At 34.8% G+C, this 21,429-nt stretch overlaps 1 protein-coding gene across 2 annotated transcripts; it reads left to right on the top strand.

Annotated features, from left to right (window-relative positions):
• The first annotated feature begins 346 nt into the window (after nt 1–346).
• Nucleotides 347–18,450, top strand: LOC122013365 (plant UBX domain-containing protein 8-like). Of its 2 annotated transcripts, none has more exons than XM_042569624.1 (11): nt 347–659; nt 3,095–3,156; nt 3,266–3,797; nt 3,886–3,960; nt 4,038–4,135; nt 7,638–7,884; nt 7,974–8,141; nt 8,213–8,377; nt 9,219–9,362; nt 9,448–9,504; nt 18,057–18,450. In XM_042569624.1, exons 1-11 carry the CDS (start codon nt 576–578, stop codon nt 18,162–18,164), a joined length of 1,740 nt encoding a protein of 579 aa, XP_042425558.1. In that variant the 5' UTR covers nt 347–575; the 3' UTR covers nt 18,165–18,450. The 2 variants fall into 2 exon arrangements, with proteins under 2 accessions (XP_042425558.1, XP_042425559.1); XM_042569625.1 differs by lacking the exon at nt 18,057–18,450 and adding an exon at nt 16,061–16,456 and having other exon boundaries at nt 348–659.
• Nucleotides 18,451–21,429: the final 2,979 nt, after the last annotated feature.

Genomic DNA, 21,429 nt, shown 5'->3' with positions numbered 1-21,429 from the left:
GTTATGTGATTACCTGTTAATCACATAATCAAGATTATACATGATAACTTGAACGCATCCTAATGATTTTAGTCCACTTTTCTTATACAAAAGATATAAATATAAATTATGGGTAATTTTATAATTTCGAAATAGGTCTGCTCTAAATTTATTAAAAACTATTTTATAATTAAAAACTATTTTTTTATTATTTTAAATTTATAATTACAAAATATTTTTAAGGTGTTTTAAAATGATTTTATTTATTGCCTAACTAATTCAATTTGACCATATGGTATTTGATATCACTTAAATCCTAATGAAAATGGGTTACAACATTCGTCAAAACTGCTGTTTGGTATTACCAGTGCCCCACCCACGAGTTTTCACCACGCTATCCTTCTCGCTCTCTCCCCATTCTCAAGTAACCAAGCGTCTATAACTCTCTCGCCGCCGCATCTGCTTCTTCTCCAAGACATCTTCGTTCCGTCTTCCCACCGCTTTGATCGCGTCCTCATCCCTCAACGTCAGATTTCTTCGACCTCATTCTCGACTCTGATCAGCGCGGGATAAAATCCTAGACGGGCGCGTGAGAGATGGCGAGGCCCTCGCGCGAAGCGATCGATACCTTCATCAGCATAACCGGCGCCACCGAGGCCATCGCGTTGCAGAAGCTCGAGGTACGATCTTTTCACGCGACGACTAGGCGATCATCGATTTCTCTTCTCGCTTGGTTTCGGCGCTAGGTCTGTTTTTCCCCTTCTGCAGTTTGCGATACTATTTACGAACTCGATTTTTTTTTTTTCACTAAGCGCATCTACACATTGATTAGGGGGTTAGGAAATGCGTGTCTTTTTGAGTTCCGGCTAAGCCAGGATTGTGGGAGTGCCTTTTTATTCGTGCAGGGGTGATAAATTTGGTTGTACTTTGTTCGTTGTAAGGTGGATTCTGGATTTTCCTTTCTAGTTCATATGAAGGTTTTAAGGTTAATTTTATCTTGGTGGATTAGGAATTCTCAATTAATATTCTATCTATGTTAAAACTTTTCACCATTCCGATAGTGTTTTTTATTCCTTCATTTCTAGAAGTATTTGAGTGTTATCTTACACCTTTTAGAAATTTTGGAGCTATTGACATGAACTTCCACGGCGACATTTAGTGACGATCTATGTCAAGCTTAATGAGAAATTTGGAATAACTCACTGCTTTTCTCAATTTTATTAATAAAAGTATTTTGTGTAATGTGGTTGATAGTGATTTGTTATTTCTATTCTTGGACACAGTTAGGTTCATCGAATAAGGTTTTATATCCATGTTTCCTCTCAGTTACGTTTAAGCTTTATTGAATTCTTGCCTTGCCCCTAAACAGGTCATAAGACAAGCTGCAGTATTGTAAAAGACAATAAGATGACTTTAGAATTTATGATTATGTAGCCTATTGTATGACTAGTTAGATTGCAAAGTTGATTCAGTTAGTCCTTGACTCGAAAGCAAGGGTCTCCACCAGGATTTTTTCATTATTTCTGTTCTTGAACATAGATGGGTTTGTTAAGCAAGGTTTTATTTCACTTAGTTTAAAGCTTTATTGAATTCTTGCTTTACCCCTAATCAGGTTATAAGTCAAAATGCAATTTCTGTACAGTTAATATGACTTTAGGATTTGACTTCACAGCAAGGGGTTGGACCAAATTTTTTGTCCCAGGATGTGATTCCCTTTGATGTACCTTCTGGATGAAAATTGTTTCCAAATCTAATGCCTTCAGTCTAGTAATTATTATAATCTAAAGGTTCTTATTTCATTAAATTGTCTCATAATTCTCTCTTTCATTTTGTCTAAATTTCCAATCAATTTTATGATGTCAGATGAAATTTGATGTCCATGGTTGGAGTTTTGGATTTTGACTGGTATTTTTTTTAATACTAAATCTAGGTTAACTTATGTTGCTACTGAATACCACACTGAGGCTTGTTTAGGGTTTCTCTTTGATTTTATTTGTGGATGTTTCCCACTCTGCCAAGTATTCATCCTTTATGCTTGCCAATGTCTGTCAAAAGCTGAATCAGCGACTTCATGATTGACATAAATCTACCATCTCTTAGGCCTCAAATAATTGGATTTTCTACCAATAGATATTACCATCTCTCTCCAAATATTGTCTTTGGAGATGAAAAAGGTATATATCCTTATGATGTTGGTCTCAATGAATTTCTCTAAATTCTAGTTGAGTTTGGAGTGGAAAAGCAGCAAGCACACAGGATTACACTAGATAGTAAATTTTACAGTGTACTGACTACTGTAAATTGTCACCATTTTTTTTTTCTATTGGAGTTTACCCTTATAATTAGATCTCTCAAATTTGGGGATGAGAATACCACCAGGAAAGTATCATTATTTTTGGGAGATGACTTATGTTAAGGAACTAGTGTAGACTTCAAAGTCTCAACTAAACAGTTTCCTTTTTGATTTGTATAGGGATGCATTCTATTTTCAAGCCTCTTTGTGAAATGATTTCCATGTTTGTTGGTAATACTATTATTGGGGTAGTACCATGTGGTAAAGTAGTTATGTGGCTTAGTTTGTGTGCTTGTTCAAATTTACATTAAAGGGCATTTCAATCGTGTTCTTAGTAATAGTTATACCCTTTATTTTGCCAATTTCATACAGTTACAAAGGTTCAATCAATTTGAGGAACCTGATTGCAGTTGTATTTATTCTATAGAAAACACACATCAGCTCTTCATTATTCGAAGAAATCATGTGCATGCAAGATTGAAAAGTCAAACATCTGTCATTATCATGTTTTGATTCAAATCGAAGGTGCTGATAACTTATATTACATTTACTTCTAAAATGTGTTTAGGTAGTAGAATTCTAGTTTAAACCTGGCCTTTGATATAGCTTTGTTGATGTGTGTGATAAATTGTGTTCTATAGTATTGTAATGCAAGTGTATTTATGCATACTGATTTCTACTGTATATCTTTTGTATGATTGTGAATTCCTGAGGGCATGATGCTTACTGAGGCTTTGAACTTTTATCTTATTCCAATTGCTTAGATGAAATGATCTTTCCTTAATCAGTATGCTAATAACATCTATTTCAAATGGCATTCAGGAACATGATGGGGATCTGAACAGTGCTATTAACGCGCATTTTGGTGAAATAGACAGAGTTGTGTATGTATTACTACGTTTTACCATTTACTCAATACATAGTATTTGTGACTTTAAAAATGCTAGTGTTTATCATTAAATTATTTGCGGCTGATCACCCTCCAATATACAGCACAAATCAAGTGGTCTCTCGTAATGAAGATTTTGTGAACATAGATGATCCTCGTGAGAGTGAGCATCCAAGGTCCTCTCTTCCGTTGTTTCCATCTCGAGATATGAACCGATTCTCTCTTCTTGATCCAACCTTTGGCCACTTTCCTAGCCTTTTTGATGGAAGAGGTGTTTCTGGTTTCCCTACACATGGTCCGCTGGTTTCACATCCAAGGGAAGTGAGGGAATTGCCCATTGAGTTCAAGGATGATGCTAGAGAAGCTGGAGCTTCTGGTGTGGGACCTACGAATAAAGACGTGACTAGAAATGAAACTGCACATTGTCAGGAGACTCGTGGCATTGTTATTATTAATGATGAAGATCTGGACATGGACCATGCTGATCATGGTACTAATGCTTCAGGGCGTACCTCTTTTGACAATCATATTGGACCAACCATTTCTCCAGTGGTTGATATGGACTATAACAATGATATAGAAGAAGAAATGATCAGAGCTGCTATTGAAGCCTCCAAGCGAGAAGCTGAACGACATGTATATGAATAGTTTGATAATATATTAAAATTTAGTTGAAGTTTTATCCTATTTCTCGTTGGTTATTTTATGTATGATGGTGTTGTAGGGCTTGCAAGGTCACCCTAAGTCACCTGCACAAGATGATACTGATCTTGCACGAGCAGTTTCATTGTCTTTGGAGGTATCTAATTTGCTTTCCTACGTTAGTTTAGAGTCATTGTCTGGTCTTTATACTATGTTGATTTTGCTTAAATACAGACAGTAGAGGAAGAAAGAGCATTTTGTGAACAGGATGGGGAGAATCCATCTTTTATGGAAATAGACAATGCTGGATCTGCTGAAGCATTTGATACAAGGTGTATATCTCTTCATTTTTGTCTTCTCATGGGCTTCTCTCATTTTTTCTGTAGTTATTTTCTGATTCACAATAGAAAACAAACATCTTGAGAAAGTGTGAATCAAATGGTATCTTGTTTTTAATAATACATGAAAGATCTTGCCTATAATGTCTTTCAAGTTAAAGACTTGAGTCATGAAAGATATTGCCTATAATTTCTTTCAAGTTAAAGACTTGAGTTATTCAAAGCTTTTTGAAATGAGCTGATGCGCCAGAAGGATACAATGAACGTTCATTTGATGTGGGAAAAACAAGTTCATTTGCAACTCCTCAAAAAAGAGGTCTAATTCATTGGATTGTTGGGAAAAGATATTCATTGCCGTCGCCTTTTCTTTTGTACTGTAGACATTGGAGAGAATGACAAATAACTAGATTTGTTATAGTTCCTGAAATATTTCAAGCACTTAATTAGACTCATGATATATGGGGTGATACTTAGCACGTAGCTAAATATCCTGAAGCAATGCCATCCTTTGTTTTTTTTTTTTGCTTGCAACAATATATTCTTCTTCCTTAATGATTGACAAAACAGAGGAACCCAAAGAATAGACCAAACTAGTTGGTCTTCACTTCAATGGTATTTTCTTTGTTGATGTGGCTGTCTAGGATTTTCTTTCAAAGATTTGTGTGTGTGTGTGTATGTTTTTATGAGATTTAAAATTGGACATTATACACAAAGATTTTCTATTTCCATAAAATTTTTCAAAATGTTAGTAATCAAATATTTTCGTTCTTACGCCAACAAGAAGTTTTGGCTTGTTTTCTAATGATTATGACTTGTTATGTTGATTTGCCAACATAGGCATGATGGTGGTATAGGAATGTAAAGAATGGTGTCTTGAGATTGAGCAGAAGTTGCTACTGTTGGTGTTTCTTATTAGCTTCTCTCTGCATGTAATTTCTGCATTAACTTGTTTGGCATCTCATGGTTGTTAAGCCTTGAATATTTACTTGGATGTATCTTGAACTTCTATATATGTTTATAGATCAGTTTATAACTGAAAAATGGTCAGCTTGAGCCCTTCCTTGAGTTTAAGATCTGTTAGGTTGAAATGACAGATAAATTAGGATGGATGGATGAATTGATGAATGGTGAGAACATCCAGATTGTTTTATCTTTCCATCTGTTTGTTTGGACAGATGGATGGATAAAATGATCCATTCATTCATCCATTTTTTCACTTGTCCCATTGGAAAGATAAACCGAAAGATAAATAATTAACTTTAATAAAATTATAATACCATTTTTATTTATATGTCTTATCCTCTCTTCTCTCTCATGCCATCTAACTAAATTCCGTACAATAATTTATAATCAACAATTCTTAAAAAAAAATTTGTTTATGATTCTTTTTATGAATTTGTTTTTAGATTTTATTGACCATTACTATGAATCAAACTTCAAGTAGGAATCAATTTGACAAAAAAATAAATTTCTAAATACAACAAGTAGGATTTAATAATGAATTGATGAAAATGAAAAAATCAGTGATATGCTTTATTAAATATAGATGGTGATGTGATATCATGATAATAAGCTTTAAAAAATCAATAATATAAAAATTTACTACAATTACTAGAATTTTTTATTTATTAAACAATCTATTAAATTTCTTAATACAACAACAACCAAGTCTTATCTCACTAGGTGATATGGATCCTTTTACGCCATTGGGTTCTATCCCTTATTATATCATCACCTATACTTAAATAATTTTTATCTTGTTTTATTGTTGCTAATCAAGTCTTTTTGGTCTTCCTTGTTTGATGTGTGTATTTGTCATAATTTCATATCGCCTAACCAAAGCATTTATTGACCATCTAAGTACATGTCTATACTATCTTAAATGTCCCTCGGAGTTTTCCCTCAATAGATGTAACTCTGACTTTCTTTCTAATGCTTTTGTTTCATATTCTATCCATCCTCGTATGTTCACACATTCACTTTAATATCTTCATCTCTGCAACTTTCATCTTATGCTTATATGCTCAAATCATTGCTTAACATTCAGCATCATATAACATAACAGGTCTAACAACCGTTTTCTAGAACTTCCCTTTAAGTTTTAGAGGTACTTTACGATCCAATGAAACATCCGACGTTCTTCTCCATTTTAACCATCTTACTTATATTCTATATAAGACATCTCTCTCAATCCTTCTATCGTTTTACATAAATGATCTTAAATACTTAAAACTCTCGGTATCAAACAACTCGTCATCTCTTATCACAATTATCTCATTATGTCTAATATTACTAAATTTCTTAATAGAACTTTGTAATTCATCTAAAAGGGGGCAGCCTGGTGCATGCACCTACCAATGTTGGGTCTTCGCGCGCATGCGTGCACATTTATATATATATTAAAAATGTAAATGCTAGTCGAATGGTGACAAATGTTGATGTTGTGATTGTGTATTCCATGTTAGTGCATAGGTGGCGGTATGAGGAAACTCTTCGCAATTTTGTGGTGTTGGAGAGTGATGAATCCACGAGTAGACAGTACATTAGTCAACACGTGGTTAATATGTTCACAAACATTATAGGGTTAACTTTATAATTTTTATTAATTGTTCTCATTCATTCTTTCCTTAGTTTGCCCAATTTTTAGAAGGCTAAAAATGATGGATTAACTAGAACCTGTTTCCTTTGATTTATTCGTCTTGAAAGATCCATCCTTTCAACTAAACAACCGAATAGATGAATATATGCATCCACTCGTCCATCCATCCTTTGACTTATTTATTCAAATCAATAGACCCTTAAGGATTGGTTTGAGTTTTTGTCAGCGGATGAAGATTGTATGACCAATTGAAATTTACGTGGAGAACATATATTTTCTCTTTTGATCGCATACATGAAGTCAATGTTACCTCAGTTTTCTCTTATATATTTTGATGAATTATTCGGATATTCTTGGATCAACCTGGTTTCTAATTCACGAATATCTTGTATCGGAGTGGCATATGATCAACAACTTAAGTGTGGTAAGTTTTGAGCTTTTAGCTTGAATTAACCAGTGCATTACCATCATTGGCATGAATGGGATTTTCACATAGAGTCGTTCTGGTAATTTTCACACCAAGATTATTATTTCAATTTAATAATTTGAGTGAAGTTGATTAAGTTGCATGTATATATTCATTGATATGTGATAATGTTTGACTTCGTATCTTAGACCAATAATCATGCCATTGCTAAGACAGGTTCACATTTCTGGATCTCTCTTAATGTTGCATTAGCCAGGCAATCTGTTTTAGGTTAGTGAATATAAATATTATTTTAGTGCATCTGCTCAATATCCTGGCCAATAGAATATACACCAATCGGAGCATCATGAATTCATGATGCTTTAGCAGCTTGGATATTTCTTCCTTTTTTCTGTAGAAAACTTTTGATTTATTATATGAACTGCTTAAATAACGGACTCCTTTACTATATGGTTTTTTGGTTTCTGGAGGCATGGGTCTGGTTCAGCTGAAAGTGGAACTTCAAGTCAATTGAAATTAGAAAGAAAAAGTACATTAGTCTTGGAAGAAGCTGAGGATGTGGAGGAGCAACCTTTAGTGAGACACCGTTCCAGACAAATTGCCCCTGTTATTGCAGAACGTACAGACTCTGGAAGTCCAAGCCATAGTGCTTTGGATCCTCCATGGCTTGATGTAGATCGCCCTCAGCTTAACGGCCATGCTTTTGAGAGAGATGAGGTACATATTATGAAGGATTCTATTTATTTTGTTGTATGACCCTTGTCATTTAGACAATTCTCCATTTTTCTTTTCATTTTTGAATTTAGTGGGGTGGAATTTCTTCTCAAGAGCATGATGAAGCTCTCATGCTGGAGGCTGCAATGTTTGGGGGTATTCCTGATGAAAGAAGGTTTCAGTTTGGATACCCGACTCGTCAAATGCCTCGTCCTCCTTCCCCTACACTTATGGCACAACGCTTGTTAAGAGAGCAACAGGTTTGATATGTCCTTTATTTATTCGTTCATTGCTGATGCAGTGAAATAATTTAAGGTTCTCATGGTTACAGGATGATGAGTATCTTGCATCACTTCAAGCAGATAGAGAAAAAGAATTGAAAGCTCAGCAGGAGGCTGAGCTCCGTAGTTTAGAAGAGGCTAATGCCAGGGAAGCTGCTCTTCAAAAGAAGAGACATGAAGAGGCAGAAACTCATAGGAAGCAAATTGAAGAAGAGGCAAGACGTGCTCTAATGTCTCCACTAATACATAACTTGCATATTGTGAATTTATTTTTAATCTGAATTGATTACATTTATTAAATGCAAATGTGTAGTCTCAGTATGCTGAATGTATCTTTGAATATATTTGATAATACTGACATTAATTGAGGACAAATTAGCTTGTTAATGTCCAATATCAATATGCAAATTTTGTCAGCATCTTCTTTTCTTATATTTATGTGCCTTAAGATATACTTGGATGTAGAATATTTTGCATATGGAGTTAGAAGTTTGGTTAGTTATTATTGATTATGTCGCTATGCTTTAATATAACAGGAATTTAAACTGCCACTATATATAAGATGGAGGAGGGAATTTCATTAATTTACTTGGTGAATGGAATAAATTTGTTGACTCTTCCACTCTTATTTGTACTTTCTTGGTTACAATTCAACTGAAGACCATTAGCTATATGATCTTTGTTTGTGACATTTCTAGGACATATTTCTTGAATATAGTGTATGATAAGGAACACAACTATTTTAATTAGTTGATAAACATAGTATGTCGGTGTATCTGCAAACATATTCTGCAGAAGTTAAAGTAGTTGATAGATCAATTATTTTCTGGTGATCTTTTGTTTTCTGATTTCTTCTGGTCATTATTTTGGCCTTGAAATTTTTTTTGCCAGTCTCGAATTCATTCTCCTGTTTATTGGATTGAAGGTAACTTTCTGTAGATTAATGAGTATTCTGTTGACTTTTATTGTGAAGTCCAATCATTGTGATCACAAATACATTTTAGGGTAATGCTCTAATGCCATTTGGTTTTGGTTTTAACATTTTTGTTACCCCAGGAACTTGAGAGGAAGCTTGCTGCTAAAGAATCATCTTTGCCACAAGAGCCTTCTTCAGATGACACAAATGCCGTGACACTTCTTGTGCGTATGCCTGATGGCAGTCGGCGAGGGCGCCGTTTTTTTAAATCTGACAAGCTTCAGGTAGATATCTCTATATCAGTTATTTGCAAAATATGGTGAAATTTCTGTGGGTTACATATTTAATTCCACCCCCGGAAATTTGCAGTTCCTTTATGATTACATTGATATTGGGAAGGTGGTCAAGCCTGGCTCCTACAGATTGGTAATACTCATTTCTCATACTTTGACTTTTATGTTAGGACATTGCATATAGTATTGGATTTTTAGTTATGAGTAGATTTGTTTATTCAGAAATTTTGATCATTTTTTTACATTCTGCATTTCTCCTGCTTTAGGTAGATAATAATTCTGAATCTGACATGAACTGCCTAGAGATCATGTTGGTTCTTGGATTCCATGATACTTATGTTGTTATATCACTGATGTTGTGTGGTGTTTTGGTTGACATTGATGTGTATTTTATCTTTTATATTTTATATTTTATATTCATAATTTATTTTTTTTTGAGGTATTTTATTCGATGATACACTAGTGACAAGACTGTCTGCTTGTGAGATTTTTTTACTTGATGTTCTTTACATTTGAATCATTTGTATGTTCTAAGATCTTCACATTAGGAGGGTATATGCCTAATCATGATTTTATTGTTGATCATTCTTTCTCTAATTTAACAATCTATTGTCAAGAATGGCAGAGTAATAACCACTACCAAACATCTGGAGGCACCTGTGAATGATTAATGAACATTTGTATGAGTGATGGGTAGTTGTATTGCGACCTTCAAGTAGTTCTTCTTTCCTGTTTCTTATGGTTTTCTATTTTATTTATTCCTTTTTTTTTTCATTCTTTAAATTTTCTTTCTTTATTGTTCTCCCTTTTCTATCATTCTACCTGATTGCAAGCTTTTTGATATAAACCATTTAGCTGCTGCCTTAGTTTCAAGTGTTGATTGGTATTGCTCTGGAACCTTTGAAACATATCATGATGATCAACTTATCGTTTGAGTAAATATCATAGTGTTGCTCATGTTGACACAATTTTAATGGTACTGACTGAGATAGGACCTTGTCTCAGTTGAGTTACGAAGATTCTCTACCATGTCTCGTTCTTTGATTTTGTCACTGAAAAGAAGGAAAGGGAGGGGGAATAGGAAGAGGTGAAACACCAAGATCTCTTTTGTAACTCATTCTTCAATTATATCTATTTATAACTGGGAGTAGATGGAACACTAGAAAAAATGGAATTGAAGAGGAGATGCACCAATTAGAAGCATTGGCAATGGCAAAGAAGAGTAGACTAGAGCTGGAGAAACAATGTACCTATTCCTACTCATTTTCTATATTTCTATTTCTACTCCATCTCCTAGGTTAACAACTTTAACTCCTTGTAGTTAACCTAAATATATTCATAAATACATGAAAATTCAATTCCAATGTTAAAAATTGTAGGAGCAATATTTAATATAGGCCTTCAAAATTATTGGTGGGATTATTAATCTTAATAGAATACTAGCTATGGATTACCCTTATTGTTGGATTAGGAAGGAATAATTATTAGTTAAAATAATTATTATATTCTTGTAACTGATACTCTTAAATTTGAAGTCGATGCACAATTTAATTGTTATAGTGTCTCAATTGGATTTGCCAACTAGGTATCTATCTCTTCGAGCCGACTAATTCTGAGTGACCGACCTAGTCCATGGAAGTTTCTCACCAGTTAAATTGGGAAGCTCTCATGGACTAGCATTCTTAGACCCGTGGTTATCCGTTGAAGGGCTTAACCATTGCACCATTACTCTGGAGGCCTCATAGACCTTTTAAGTGTACCGAGTGTTGACATAGTACAAACATCATGTTTGATCAAAGATTGAAACTTTGACATAAATGGTATTTTAAACCTTAGTTACTACAATGATGATTGCTATTTAAAGTTGACGTATACATTCTAATAGTTTTATTTTAATAAAAATTAAGATATCTGATGTTGGACATTTTAAAATAGTTTTATAAAAAGGGCAGCTCGGTGCATTTTTGCAAGAGGTTGTTTCCAGGATTCAAACCCGTGACCTTTTAGTTACATGGCAACAACTTTACCGTTGCGCCAAGGCTCTCCTTCATTTTAAAATAGTTTTATAAATTATTTATTAATATAACTTGAGCTATGTGTGCTACTTGTGAAACCTAGATGAGCTGTGAACCAAAAACCCCTTCTACGAGCAATCTTTGTAAGCTCAAAGGAGATAACTTTTCTTGATTTGACTCTTTCTCTCACTTTCAATTTTTGTTCCTTCCTCTTTAGACAAGTTTGGCTTAACAAATTTAGTATTTTATGCTCGTATCTACGTTCTGTCATATGCATTATTGAAAGGAGGGACTAGGGAGGACGAGCTAGGTGTAAGGATGCTTTGAAGATAAAAGTTTACTTATGAAATCCATATTTCATAATTAATATTTGCTAAATATTTTACATTTAAAAGATGTTTTAGTTATTTTAATATTTCTTAATTTTATTTCATTATTTTAATAAAGATAATGACATCATCTTCTTTGTCACATTTAAGCTTGATAAAACATAACATAATATTTTTTTTTGATAAAATCATGACAATATTTTATTATTATTTTACTTGATTATAGTTGAAAGTTCTTATCTTTTTATATTCTATCTTTATATTTTAGAATTTTTGAATAATAAATATTGGCCTTAGGTAAATAATTTTATCTTTTCTTATATTTACTATATTTATATTCTATATTAAAATACTTACGCCCTTATTCTTTATGTTTTAATACTTGTTCTATGTATATTTACATGTTTAACATAGAGATGACAATTCGACCAGGTTTGGGTTGTGTCCAACGACATGGCCTGATACGAGCTTGGCCTGGACCATTAGTTTGGTCAGCCAAGTTCATTGGTCGGGTTGGGTGGAGGTGGCTTAGTATGGCCATACCAAGCACAGTACAGACACGAACTATTCTCAACACAACATAGACATAGGCTAGCCATGACACGAGGGTTGAGCTTGGCTGGAATATTTTAAAAATATGAAAATAATAAAACTGAAAAATTGAAAATAAGATAAGTAAAATTATTTTAAAATTGTAATATATTGATTTTTTATATTTTTAAAATTTTCTTTTTCTTTTTTGGTAAATTTCTTTAATTTTTTCCTTATTTATTTATTATTTTATTTTAAAAAGCATGACTATGGCTCAAGCATACTAGACTATGGGTTGATCTCTGAAGACGTGTTTAGCTGCCAATGTCCTCTATAGGTACATGACAATATCTAGCCACAAGAAACATTAGTAGCTTGGCTTAGTTGCAAACGAGTTGGTAGCTTGCAAGTTGTTTGTAGATTGTTTGGAGCAATGAGGAAAATTATTAGAAATTTTCTTATCCTAGATAATCCCCTCTATTTGTATTTTATTTTTTAATTGTAGCTTTAATTGCACCCAGCGTAGATGGCCCCCTCACTTTTTATTTAGTCATTGTATTTAATTTGGTTATGACAATTTACTTATTTTTTCTATTTCAATACATTATGTTTCCTTTTAGAAGCATATAATAACACATTGAAATATTTACTTATGGGAGAACTTGCCCAATTTAAAGAATTCAATCCTAAAACAAGTGACCTTTCTCATTTTCTCTTAGCGCTTCCTCCTAATTATCATGACATGGAGCTGTCTCTCAACGCTTAATTACATGGGGTCTCAAGATCACTAATTGCATTAACTGCAAATGATAACTCTTATACTTCTATGAAATTTAATTTTCCTGCTAGTCTTTTGTAAAGCTAGAGTGAATGAAATTGATTTGTTGTCCATACTCCATAGTACTAGTCTCTTCATGCATATAAAACACATTTTTGTTGAGAGGTAAATGTATCCCATGAGCAGGCAAACTTTTATTGGAGGGGTACCATTTTTAAACTATGCCTTTTAAGCAAGCAATCTTTTCTCTAGATTGCTTCTATCATATAATTGTTCTTTAGTCTATACGCTAGGTTAGTCTCTCCCTTGAGTAACAAACTCTAGAAATTTTTCATATAGCTCTTAGTGAGATTATTATCAACGAAAATGTTTTGGGCTAAAGTCAAAAGGGTGTCCCACCCCTTGAAAAATAACATAACTGTCGAGTACTAATCTCATTATTATCCTACCTATATCTCCGGTCTAAATTGAATGCGTTGTAGCAGTTACGAAATCGTAGCAGCTACGAAATCATAATTGCTACAACATGAAATTTTTTTTAAAGACATTGTTTAGAGCCTTTAAAAAGATTTTAAATGATGTTTTTTTTTTCCTGAAACCGGGTCGTTATGGGTTCCATCCACTAATTAGTTGTAAATCTCTGAATGATGTTCGATTTGATATGTTATGCGTCACGTGGTTCAACTCAAGTCAAAAGTTGCGGTCTTTCAAAATTTAGGATTTAGCATTCACATTATAGTAGCTACAAAATCGTAGCTGCTACAATTGCATGATAACTCAGTTGTAGTAGCTACAAAATCATAGCTGCTATACAATTTTAGCATCTATGAAACTGTAACTACTACAACGTGAATGTTAAACTTTAAACTTTGAGAGGTTATATGTTTTGACTCTAGTTGAACGATGAGACGCACAATATATCAAATTGAAACTCGTTGATCTACAATTAGTTATGGGGTGGAACTCGTAACGGCCCAATTTTAGCTCAAAAAAACGCCATTTAAGTCTTTTTCAGAGGCTCCGAACAATTTTAATTTTAATTTTTTTTTTCATGCAGTAGTTATGAAACCATAGCTATTAGAACTGTGTAGCAGCTACAAAATTGTAGTTGCAATGTGCTTAATTTAGGTGGGAGACAAGGATAATAATGAGAATAGTACTAAAGGGCAGTTGTGTCATTTTATAGAGAGATGGAGCATCCTTTTGATAAAAAATCAACATAGGGCGCACCCTTTGACTATTTGATAAAAAAGGGGGCACTCTTCTGACGTTTGCCCAAATGTTTTCTTTGTCAAATTGTTTCCTTTTGTCACCAATCAACTTCTGAGTTAGTCCTAAACTAACATCAGAAAACATTTAAAATGAAGACTTGTTTTGCAGCCATGCAAATTAAATCTAAAAGGGCCTTGGAGATAGTTTGAGGAATTAAAAAAAGGTACAAGAGGATAAATAGTTAGAAATTGGGTGTGAAGTAGAACATTGCTGAGAACTTTGATAAAGAACATTGGAAAAATTTAAATCAAAGACAAGATTTGGGATAATGGTAGATAGTAGGGCTCGAGTCTTGAGCTAGTGTTGGAGGATGCTTCCAAGGATTCCAGTTTTGATCCATGCTGCTTGATACAGGTGGTTTTTCCCGTTGTTTTGGCACTGGATCGGCATCTGAATCTATCAGCACCTTTGTACCACCTCTGCCAGCTGTACCACATGAGATTCTTGTGGTCGGTCACTGCTTTTCTCGCATACTTGCAGCTGACAGAGAAATAGTTTGATTCCTTCTATTGATCACGCGAAAAAGGTACTGGGGAGGGAAATTGAAATCTTATAAAAGAACAGGAACTTGAAATCATACCAAAATAGTAGTGGTGAGAAGTAACAGCCAGGAGCAATGATGAGCAGCAGTGAGATGAGGCAAGCGGCAGCGACTTCTTCAAAGTAACAATAAGAATGTATTGGGGAGGGCATCAGAGGCGATTGGCAGTAGTCGCTTGCCATTGCTGGCGGCGCTGACAATCAGGAATTGGGGAGGCGATCAGGAGGAAAGGATAAGAAAACAAATTAAATAATATATCAGTTTAATTAAATTTGGTATATATAAAAAAAAACTAGTGTGTCTATATATATATATATATATATATATATATATATATATCTTAAAGAGTTTATGACTGTTATTTATAACAATGTTACATTTTTTAAAACAATATTATAGTAATATAACTGTTATATTAAATTATATAACTTATATTACACAGTTATATTATTAATTAGTTAATTATTTTTATAAACTGTAATCAACTAATTAATTTTTATGACAATCCATTATTAAACTGTTTATATATAATTTACTTTTTACAATATTTAAAAATTATATAATTATTTGAAATTAATTAAATTATTATCATATATAATCACCTAAATTTACTAATCACAGTATTAATTAACATGGAATTCATTATTTAATTTTATGTGCATACATGTGCACGGATGCACGTTTGTGTATCATATCAAGGCATTTTGAGGAGAACTAGCTAGCATAGACATAGGTTTGAATTATAGATTTATAAAATTTTAGTTCAATTCAAAACTTGTTTGAGATTTGGATCGCATTCGAATCATAAAATTGGCAGATTCAAAGGTCTGTTTTGCAATTTCAACTACTATGGTTGCAGTGTCGTTGCCCACAGAGATTGCACCTGGAGGAAATTGAGTTGTGGTGTCATTCTGGAGGTTGATTGCTTTGGAGATCAAGCAGATAGATTGGTATAATAATAGTGTCCATACCAGCTTCGGAGTGAAATCATCTTAGAAGTATTGGGGCGACTTATGAAAGTTATACTAGATAGTCTTCACTAGTATAAATCCAAATAGATCGGATAATGACATTTAGGACTTTACAAGTAGATAAGTAGTGATGCCTGTTGTTTGTCATTATTCATTACACATCTAAACCATGATATTTTATGTGGATTTTTCATTTATTTGCTTAGCACCAGCTTCAAACTTTTGATTCGATTTGCTCCTATAAATTGACAGGTAAGGCCATACCCCCGTCGCGCCTTCATGGAGGGAGAGAGTGGACTTTCTTTAAGCGAACTGGGTCTGACCAGCAAGCAAGAAGCATTGTTTCTAGAGCTGATCTAAAGAGTGCTCGGAGTATAACTTCAACAGTCGGCTACAAAGAGATCTTATTAAAATATAGCCGCTCCTTGTTAATACTTTACACCCGTTTCCTTTGTCGCAAATGTTCTTTCCCAATAATCCCTTGTTTATGTTTGCCCGATACAGCTTGTGTGAATGTTCTTTCTGAATGATTTCTCTGCTTTCTGCTTTTAAATTAAAATCAAATTGTGTATATAGCACAAACAACACAGAACCCTGTTATGAAGAAGAAAGGAACAATAACAAGAACTAATATGTTCATTGCTTGTATGATAATGTGTGGTGTATTAGCTAAGTTCCATGCATGCCTATGCTTCATTTTGTTGGGTAGCAATTTTTTAGTATACAATTGATAAGCAATTTAATTTCCATACGAATAGAACAGCAATTATTGAGATCTACAATATCAATAGCACCCACAATGGCCACGTTTGTTCAAATGGTTCATTGTTTGGTTTCGTTGGATTACTAGGTTGAAGTTATTACTTCTAAAAGAACGGTGTCATGTTGTCCCAAGAGTGTAAAATATCGAAAAAGGATGAACAATTATAATGGATTTTTTTTTCAGAATTTTTAGAATTTTTTGAAAGTCGTATGGTATAGGTTACGTGAAAATTTGTTAGACTATTCTATTTAAATAAGGAAATGTTTGATTTTTATATTTACTCTTTTCTTTTTCTTTTGTTTTTCTCTCTTTTCCTGCGTTTCTACCCATGCCCTAAGCCCGATGCCAACCCTTCGCCGTGTTCCCCTTCTCCTCTTAGCCTTCCCGAACCGACACCGTCTCGTGTCGTTTCCCCTTCCCCGAGTAGAAAACCCATCGGCCAAGGGAATACACAAAGCCTCGCCTCTTCCTCTTCGCCTATGCCCGATTTCGCTCCTCTGCCCTAGAGCTCGAGCCACCGTCGGTCGAGACTTCCCTCTGGCCTAGTGCCGGCAGCCGGTCCACTCCCACCTCCGGCCCCCACAAGAGCAAGCCAAGCAGTGCCATGCCTTCTTCTCGCGTCTCTGCTCGACACTGCCGAAGCCGTCATCGTCGTGCCCTAGTTTCCAATCGCCGCCGCACCTCAGCACATCGCTATCTCTGCTTGTGCTTGTACCGTCCCCAGCAGTCTACCTGTGACATCGCCTTATCCTCTGACCCAGCACCACCACAGAGGCTTTCGGATATCAATGGTTGAGGGGAAGCGATTGGCACCGTTGCAGGTAAGACATAATTGGGTATTTGGATATAATTGTGATGTTTGTGCTGAACTGAGGGGTTGATCACTGTGGTACCTGTCACTAATTTCCCGCAACAGCTTAGCCAAATCGCGGCAGTGAGTTCTTCAAGTTTGGATCAGCGGCTAAGGCATTGGTTTCAGGTGAGTTTGGAGTTTGTTTCATGATTAGCCTAACCCTATATGATGGTGGAATGGTTGGTATTACTTGAACCCAATGTAGGGGTGTTTGTTGGGTGTGTTGATCATTGAGTAGTAAATTACGGATGATGATGATAAGAGAAAATGGATTGCCCACAGAGATTGCACCTGGAGGAAATTGAGTTTGTGGTGTCATTCTGGAAGTTGATTGCTTTGGAGATCAAGCAGATAGATTGGTATAATAATGGTCTCGATACCAGCTTCGGAGTGAAATCATCTTAGAAGTATTGGGGCGACTTATGAAAGTTATACTAGATAGTCTTCACTAGTATAAATCCAAATAGATAGGATAATTACATTTAGGACTTTACAAATAGATAAGTAGTGATGCCTGTTGTTTGTCATTATTCATTACACATCTAAACCATGATATTTTATGTGGATTTTTCATTTATTTGCTTAGCACCAGCTTCAAACTTTTGATTCGATTGGCTCCTATAAATTGACAGGTAAGGCCATACCCCCGTCGCGCCTTCACGGAGGGAGAGAGTGGGCTTTCTTTAAGCGAACTGGGTCTGACCAGCAAGCAAGAAGCATTGTTTCTAGAGCTGATCTAAAGAGTGCTCGGACTATAACTTCAACAGTCGGCTACAAAGAGATCTTATTAAAATATAGCCGCTCCTTGTTAATACTTTACACCCCTTCCTTTGTCGCAAATGTTCTTTCCCAATAATCCCTTGTTTATGTTTGCCCGATACAGCTTGTGTGAATGTTCTTCTGAATGATTTCTCTGCTTTCTGCTTTTAAATTAAAATCAAATTGTGTATATAGCACAAACAACACAGAACCTTGTTATGAAGAAGAAAAGAACAATAACAAGAACTAATATGTTCATTGCTTGTATGATAATGTGGTGTATTAGCTAAGTTCCATGCGTGCCTATGCTTCATTTTGTTAGGTAGCAATTTTTTAGTATACAATTGATAAGCAATTTAATTTCCATACGAATAGAACAGCAATTATTGAGATCTACAATATCAATAGCACCCACAATGGCCACGTTTGTTCAAATGGTTCACTGTTTGGTTTGGTTGGATTTCTAGGTTGAAGTTATTACTTCTAAAAGAATGGTGCCATGTTGTCCCAAGAGGTGTAAAATATTGAAAAAGACGAATAATCATAACGAAATTTTTTAGAATTTTTAGAAAATTTTTAAGAATTTTTCGGAAGTTAAATAGTATAAGTTACGAGAATAAATATTGGACCACGTGACAATCTGTTTAGACGATCCCATTTAAATGAGGAAATATTTGTTTTTTATATTTTCTCTTGTGCTATCTCTGCTTGTGCTTGTACCGTCCCTAGCAGATCTACCTGTGACGTTGCCTTATCCTCTGACCCAGCACCACCACAGAGGCTTTCGGATATCAACGGCTGAGGGGAAGCGATTGGCACCATTGCAGGTAAGGCATAATAGGGTATTTGGATACAATTGTGATGTTTGTGCTGAATTGAGGGGCTGATCACTGTGGTACCTGTCACTAATTTCCCGCAGCAGCTTATCTAAATCGCGGCAGTGAGTTCTTCAAGTTTGGATTAGTGGCTAAGGCATTGATTTCGGGTGAGTTTGGAGTTTGTTTCATGATTAGCCTAACCCTATATGATGGTGGAATGGTTGGTATTACTTGAACCCAATGTAGGGGTGATTGTTGGGTGTGTTGATCATTGAGTAGTAAATTACGGATGATGGTGATAAGAGAAAATGGATTAGTTTGTTTGCTGGTTCATGTATGTTAAATAATTGAAGTATGCTAATATAGAAGGGATAACTAATTGAATTATAGGGAATTGCAATGAAAGGTGTATTGGATAAATAAATGGAATTAAAATATAGAAGCCAAATTGGATTAGGATTTTGTTTAGTTATTTTTTTTATAATAAAACTTAACTATATTGTACGATATATTACAAGACTTTGATTTGCGACGCGCTGCCTTACATGAGATTACTTTTGGCATGCATTATTTTGAAGCGGGTACCTTGACTTATCTTTTTTGATATGTCATGTTGATATGCGTAGTAGGTTATAGCCTTTAGTAATAATTATGTTTATCTTTGCTTTGGTATGTCACACTATATGATACCTGTTGCATGCTTTTATCTGTTCTGCATTTAGGTTTTTATACCATCTTGTTTTTTGCCATGACTATTTATGCTCATAGAGATAGTGACATACCATGCCTTACGATACACCAGACTAGTCATTTACCATATCTGACATATGTACCTAGATCTGATTATTTCATGCTTAGTGTCATGTACCATCTTGCATGATTGCATGCTGAGCGATTGGTAGCTCCATTATTGTTGAGCACATCGCCAGTTACATGGATCTGCATACACAACCACTCATGGGTTAATGGTATATCAGTCAGGGTGTGTGACAGTTTTGCTTTGTTAGGCTCCGTTGGTCCACTCATGGGTAGTGTGATGCAGTGTGGTAGTCGGCAATGATCCCTCCTTTGGACTGTCTCAGGGAGATGAGAGCATTGAACTCCCCCACTTATGATTTGGGGTAGGAGGATAGGTGTACTCCGACAACATCCTGTCCACTCGGTCACTTATCAAGAGCAGTGACGGCAGAGTGCACAGTTGTCATAGCCCTACCCACTCGGTCTCACTACCGTGTGTGAGATGACTGACTGACGTCAGGGTGACCATGTCATTGGTATCATATGCATGATTGCATTATTGCTTGTGTTAGCTACACTTTATTGCTGCATATTGGATGAATGCATATGGTTGACATGCATATAGGGACATGTTATTTTCGGTCTCCTAGTGAGTACAGCTTCTCCCTTTACTTCCAGTCTTGCATTGTTCATTATTTCAGGAGACTGTACACATATTTATTACTATTAGTTATTACTTGTTATGCATGCCAACTTGGTATCCGCTGAGGATTTGACTCACTCCGTTGATATTATCATTTCAGGTTGAGGCCGTTAGGAGATTCCAGTCGCTAGTCCCCACTTTGCGTCGCGTCAGTTTTCTACTCTTTAGTCTTTTGGTTCCTTGTTACATTTCATATATATGTGATGTGTATGTTTGTACTCGAGGAGTTTTATCGAGTTTTCGGTCTACTACACTTCTTTTTCCGCTGTGTTGGTTTCTCTATCGTGGTGTTAAGGTTTCCGTCATTGTAGTGGAGTAGGTGGTTTTCAAATATAAACTATGTGGTTGTGTCAGTCAGAGGTTGAAATATATATAAACTGCGTGGTTGTTTAGTTATATTTATTACTATTGTTCTGGCTGTATTGGCCGAAGTATATGTGGCCCTGAGGGTATTGTAAAATAAATTCAGATTTATCATCTGTACAAAAGAGATGCTATCGAAATTTTTTCTGACAGAGACTATCTGAGACATGACAAGAGATGCTATTAGGAGGAAAGCCATCGGTTATAGAACTGAAGCTAAACCTGGACCTATGTTTTTTTCTTTCATTGCTAGTGTGTGTGTGAAGGATGTTTTGATATAACGGTAAAATTATTATTTACTCGAGTTGTGAAAATGACAAAATACAAGGTAAAATTGAGTGTTTTTTTTTTGTTTGTTTGTTGAAATCATGTTATTAGTGGCCACTGGCCATTGAGTATTTAACTAATATTATTTAATCATAAGATATACTTTTTATTTTAATTATCACGCTCTATCCTATTTGCCATCAAAAATATCCTTTAATAGTAAGTTCTATAAAAAAAATGATATAATATAAAGTAAAATTATCACACATAAAATATTTTTATTCCAACTTAACCTAAATTATTTAATTTAGTCAAAATAATTCTAATTTAGCCAAATTAGAATAATGTAGAACAGTT

This window comes from Zingiber officinale, chromosome 8B (assembly GCF_018446385.1).
Source record: "Zingiber officinale cultivar Zhangliang chromosome 8B, Zo_v1.1, whole genome shotgun sequence".
NCBI classification, from domain to species: domain Eukaryota; kingdom Viridiplantae; phylum Streptophyta; class Magnoliopsida; order Zingiberales; family Zingiberaceae; genus Zingiber; species Zingiber officinale.
Note: the sequence above shows the minus strand (reverse complement) of the source record. Positions and strands in the feature narration are given on the sequence as shown.